Source organism: Mustela putorius, unplaced genomic scaffold, assembly GCF_011764305.1.
Source record: "Mustela putorius furo isolate JIRA1106 unplaced genomic scaffold, ASM1176430v1.1 tig00000095_pilon_pilon_pilon, whole genome shotgun sequence".
NCBI classification, from domain to species: Eukaryota; Metazoa; Chordata; class Mammalia; order Carnivora; family Mustelidae; genus Mustela; species Mustela putorius.
Window position 1 is genome coordinate 29,716,680 of NW_025421280.1, and position 6,418 is coordinate 29,723,097.

Here is a 6,418-nt window from a genome sequence, read left to right on the forward strand (position 1 = left end):
ATTCTCCTCTATAATAAAGTTATACGAAAGTCTTACTGGCTAAAGTAGTATTATCCATATGGAGAATATAATTTATGACTATTCTTTTGGTAAATTTAGGAAAAATTTACTTGGCATTGTATAAGTCATTTGAAATGAAATTAGTTTGAAGAAATCCAACTTGCCCCTTGTAAGAAACTTCCAGACATTTGTGATCCATGATTTGGGAAACCATTAGGAATATATGAAGATGGATAAAGGGGAATCGTCTATATATCAGATAGAGTAGAAGTTAATAAAGTGAGTTACTTAAATGTGTGGAAAAGTTGAATTCAAACAAATGGAAATTGTAGGAATTAAATGGAAGGAGCAGATTCTACTTCCACAGTCTGATCAAAGAATGTCAGTTCCTGACTCTGAGGCTGCGAACCTTGCAATCATGGGCACTTTTTCAACCCCAGGGGCATTGTCCCTTAAATCACTGGAACCCCAACAATTCTTTTCAGAGCACTCTTTATGTCTCTGTTCCTCAGGCTGTAGATGAAGGGGTTGAGCATGGGTGTGACCACCGTGTACATCACCGAGGCTACTGCACTTGAGTGGGAGCTCTGGGGAGAAGCAGAGCTAAGGTACACTCCTAAGCCTGTACAGTAAAATAAGGAGACAACTGAAAGGTGAGATGCGCAGGTGGAAAATGCTTTATACTTGCCTTGAATTGATGATATATGACATATGGAGGAAACGATCTTAGAATAAGAGTAAAGGATCCCAGGCAGAGGAGCAACACCCAGCAGCACAGTTGCAAAATACATCACCATGTCATTAAGAAACTTGTCAGGACAGGCTTGCCCAACAACCTTACTGAGTTCACAGAAAAAATGGGGGATTTCCATGCCTGTACAGAAGGACAACCGCAATGCCATTAAACTCTGTAACAAGGAATTCTGAGCACTGATGATCCAGGACACCAGAACCAGCAGTCCACAGAGCCGGGGGTTCATGATGACGGTGTAGTGCAAAGGGTGACAGATGGCCACAAAACGGTCATAAGCCATCACAGTAAGGAGAAAATCATCCCACCCTGCGAAGAGTAGGACAAAGTATATCTGTGTGATGCAGCCTGCATATGTTATGACTTTGCTGTTATTCTGAATGTTCTGCAGCATCTTGGGGACAGTGGTGGAGATGAAGCAGATGTCTACAAAAGACAGATTCACAAGGAAGAAGTACATGGGGGTGTGGAGATGAGAGTCTGTGGTGACAGCCAGGATGATGAGCAGGTTTCCACATACAGTGATCAGGTACATAGAGAGGAAAAGCCCAAAGATGAGGGGCTGTAGGTCTGGTTCCTCTGATAATCCCAGGAGAAGAAAGTCTGAAATTCCGGTATCATTGCTTGGTTCCATGTGGTGGTGGTGACTACAAGGAAAGAAAAGAAAATGAAATAATAATTTTTAAGCAAATGAGCTTCATTTATGTATTTATTATTCTTCATTTTTTATTTTTAAAGTTTTTATTTAAGTCTAGTTAGTTAACTGACAGTGTAATATTCATTTTACAGTACAGTATGGGGACTTAACACTCCACACAACAAATGGTGATCATCATATGTCCTCCCCTTAATCCCCATCACTTATTTCTTCCATCCCCCCACCACATCCCTTCTGGTAAACATCAGTGTGTTCTATGAAGTTAAGAGTCTGTTTCTTGGTTTGTCTTTCTCTCTCTCTCTCTCTTTTTTTCCATTTTGCTCATTTGTTTTGTTTCTTAAATTCCACATATGAGTGAAATCATATGGTATCTGTCTTTCTCTGACTGACTTATTTTACTTACCATAATACTCTCTAGCTCCATCATGTCATTGCAAATAGCAAGATTTTATTGTGAGGGGGCAAGGTGGTGGAGGGGTAAGGGACTCCATTTCAACTGTCCCCTGAATTTAGCTGGATATCTACAAAACTATTCTGGACACCCACAAAATCAGCCTGAGATGTAAGAAGATATATATCTGGATCTCTACAAGCAGAAAAACTCCACTGGTTACAAGCTATGAAGGATGAGGTAGTGATTCTGTGGGTAGATTTTGGAAGATAAAGAGAAGGAGGAGGGAGCCGCCATAAACTGGCTTCTGGAAAGTAGTATTACACCAGAGCACAAAAGCATCCTGTGCCAGGGATAGTGATAGCTTACAGAGCAGTATCAGCCCACCAGGAAGGACCTGAAAACAGTCCTCAGACAAGATCCAGAAGCTGAGGGGGCATGTGGGCAGACTGAGGGCCAGCCACTGGCATGGACCCGTACCTCGGACTGCTCATGGTTTTAGAAGCACAAAGGGCAGAGACAAGCAGGGGCTTGAGTCGACTGCTTAGAGGGTTGCTAGGGGTGTGAACTGCCCATGGGAAGCTGAGGTTTTCATCAGCGCCACAGAAATGGAGGGTGTGTATTCTGGAGGGTTCAGAAAAGAACAGAAAAGAACTGTAATTCTGTAATTTCTATGCCCTGGGGCAGAGGTCTGCTTGCAGACATTTTCCTTTGCTCTGACCTTCAGAAATGCCTGGAAAGCTGCCAGAAAACAAAAGCCCCAAAATCCAGTTTCCATGGAGCCCAGCCCACTGATGGGGGCAGGACAAATCCACCCAAGTAGGGTGGCCTAAAAAAGTGTGGCCAGTTCCTCCCCGAGAAAACAAGCTGTAAGAACAAGAGGATGACAACTCTAGGCTCTCTATAAAACTGTAAAATCTGCAAACCAGGGGAAAATAGTATATTGAGCTCTAGGTGCTGCTTCAGGGCTTGTGTATTTTTCAGATACAACTTTCTTTTTCTTTTTTCTCATGTTTCTTCTCTGTTTTTTCTTTTTACCTTTTTCTCAACTAGATGTTGAGAAATCTAATGTAATAGATTTCATAGTAGCTTTTTAACTTGTACTTCTTCACACCTTTAAAAAAATATAGATATAAGATACAATGTAGTCCTTTTTTTTGTGTTCAATATTACCTTTTATATGTACCAGTTATATTTTTCCTGTAACTCCGGGAAATAGTGTCCTTTAAAAAAGAGAACAAAATACACCCAGGAAGAACTGAAACACCTTACTTTGCCCACTTTGAGAGATTATAGCCCCCACTCCCCACATTACCCCCTTAATACATTTTTTTAATCTTTAAGTTTAAAAAAAATTTTAAATTTTATAAATTTTACTCTTGGGTTTTATTTTGGCTTTGTTTTCCTGGTGGTGACTTCAGACCCTCTGGATTTTCCCAGGGTGCATCATGCCTGGATTATGGTTGATATTTTGGACTCTGTATATCTCCTCAACCACCTTCAACAGAATGACTAGGAGGAGGAACTTCCATCAAAGAAAAGAACCAGAGACTAACCAGAGCCTCTCCCACAGATCTAATGGATATGGATATGAGCAAGATAGTTATACTCAAACAGTGAATCATGGAGCACTACATCAAAAACTAATGATGTATTATATGGTACTAACATAACATAATTAAAAAATTATGTTGAAAAAGATATCAGAGAAACACTTCAGGGTAGAAATTATGAAGTCAATAGCTAGGCTTCAGAAAACCATTAGCGGCAATATGGAGTCTCTAAGGACAGAAATGAGACTGAATCTTGTCAAACTTAAAAATACTATGAATGAGATACAGACTAAACTGGATACTCTAACAGCTAGGGTAAATGAGGCAGAAGCATGAATTAATGATTTAGAAGATAAGCTGATACAAAGAAAGGAACAAGAGGAGGCCAGGAGGACTGGGACAAAACAAAAATCCATGAGAACAGATGTAGAGAAATTAATGATGCCATGAAACGCTCCTATATCAGAATTATTGGGATCCCTACAAGGGTGGAGAGTAAGAGAGAGAGAGAGAGAGTTCGTTCTAGAATATATGCTGTAATCACACCTGAGAACTTCCTTAATCTGGGGAAGGGAAAAAACATTCTGTCCAAGAAACAGAGAGAACCCCTCCCAAAATCAATAATAAAAATAGATTGACATCCCACCATATAATAATGAAGTTTGCAAATCTTAAAGCCAAGGAAGACATTCTGAGAGCAGCTAGGCGGAAGAGATTTTTTCCCCCATTTTTTAAAAATTTCTTTTCAGCGTAACAGTATTCATTGTTTGTGCACCACACCCAGTGCTCCATGCAATACATGCCCTCCCCAATACCCATCACCTATTTCCCCCAACCTCCCACCCCCCACCCCTTCAAAACTCTCAGGTTGTTTTTCAGGGTTCATAGTCTCTCATGGTTCACCTCCCCTTCCAATTTCCCTCAGCTCCCTTCTCCTCTCCATCTCTAGGGGGAAGAGATTTATTATGTATGGATGGAGGAGCATCAGAGTAACTTCAGACCTGTCCACAAAAACCTGGCAAGCCAGAAAGGGCTGGCAAAACATATTCAGGGTACTGAATGAGAGGACCATGCAGCCAAGAATACTTTATCCAGCAAAGGTGTCATTAAGAATAGAGAGACAAAGAGCTTCCAGGACTGGCAGAGACTGAAAAGAATATGTGACCACCAAGCCCAGCAATAAAAATTAAGGAGGATTATATAAAAGGAGAAAGACCCCAAGAGTGATATAGAACAAAGATTTACAGAGACAATCTATAGGAACAGGAACTCTATAGACAATATTATGGCACTAGATATGTATCTTTCAGTAGCCACTCTCAGTGTGAATGGCTTAAATGTTCCCATGAAATGGCACACGGTTGCAGACTGGATACAAATATATGACCCATGCACGTGCTGTCTACAAGATACTCACTTTGAACCTAAAGACACCTCCTGATTGAAAGTGAGGGGATGATGAACCATTTTTCATGCTAACGGACATCAAAAGAAGGTGAGGTAGCAATTATTATATCAGACAAAATAGATTCTAATCTAAAGACTGTAGTAAGAGATGTAGAGGGACATTATATCATACTTAAAGGGTCTATCCAACAACAAGATCTAGCAATTATAAATATCTATGCCCCCAACACGGGATCAGCCAACTACATTAGCCAATTGTAATTGTAACCAAAATAATAAACCATATGGATAGTAATACATTAAGAGCAGGACATCTTAACACTCCATTCTTTTTTTTTTAATTTATTTTTTATTTTCAGCATAACAGTATTCATTATTTTTGCACCACACCCAGTGCTCCATGCAATCCGTGCCCTCTATTCTCAGCAACAGGCAGATCATCTAAGTAGAAGATCAACAAGGAGACAAGAACTTTGAATAACACATTGGACCAGATGGCCTTCGTAGACATATACACAGAATTATCTACCCTAAAACAACAGCATTTCCACTCTTTATGAGTGTACACAGAACCTTCTCCAGAACAGACTACATACTGGGTCACAAAAGGTCTTAGTCAACACGAAAAGATTGAGATTATTCCTGCATTTTATCTGACCACAATTCTTTGAAACTGGAACTCAATCAGAAGAAAATACTGGAAGGAATTCAAACACTTGGAAGTTAAAAAGCCTCCCACTAAAGATTGATTGAGTCAACCAGGAAATTAAAGAAGAAAAACAATTCATGGAAAGTAAAGAAAAGGAAAAAACATCAGTCCAAAACCTATGTGATACTGCAAAGGCGGTCCTAAGAGAGAAATACATAGTCTTCCAAGCCTCTCCCAAAAAAGTAGAAAAATCCCAAATGCACAAGCTAACCTTACCCCTAAAAGACCTGGAGAAAGAATAGCAAATAAACCCTAAACCAAACAGGAGAAGAGAAATAATAAAATTAGAGAAGAGATCAATGAAATAGAAACCAGAGAAGCAGTAAAACAGATCAGTGAAACTAGAAGCTGGTTCTTTGAAAGAATTAATAAGATTGATGAACTATTGGCCAGAGAAAAGAGAAAAGAGATGAACTATTGGCCATAAGAAAAGAGAAAGGACCCAAAATAATAAAATCATGAATGAAAGGAGATAGATCATGACAACCCCAAGGAAAAAGAAAAAAATTTTTAGAAGTTATTACCAGCCTCTTTGTTTTGTTGACTTTCCTTTGCTGTGCAGAATCTTTTGATCTTGATGAAGTCCCAAAAGTTCATTTTTGCTTTTGTTTCCTTTTCCTTTGGAGACATATCTTGAAAGAAGTTGCTGAGGCAACCCACAGAACGGGAGATGATATTTGCAAATGACAGTACAGACAAAGTGCTGATATCCAAAATTTATAAAGAACTCCTCAAACTCAACACACACAAAACAGATAATCACATCAAAAAATGGGTAGAAGACATGAACAACTTCTCAAAGAAGACATACAAATGGCTAACAGACACATGAAAAAATGTTCATAATTACTAGCCCTCAGGGAGATTCAAATTAAAACCACATTGAGATATCACCTTACACCAGTTAGAATGGCCAAAATTAACAAGACAGGAAACAACATGTGTTGGA

At 39.3% G+C, this 6,418-nt stretch overlaps 1 protein-coding gene across 1 annotated transcript; it reads right to left on the bottom strand.

The window, feature by feature from the left end:
• Positions 1 to 452: 452 nt before the first annotated feature.
• Positions 453 to 1,385, bottom strand: LOC101691710 (olfactory receptor 7A17-like). The gene has a single exon (XM_004761194.1). It carries the CDS (start codon positions 1,383 to 1,385, stop codon positions 453 to 455), a length of 933 nt encoding a protein of 310 aa, XP_004761251.1.
• Positions 1,386 to 6,418: the final 5,033 nt, after the last annotated feature.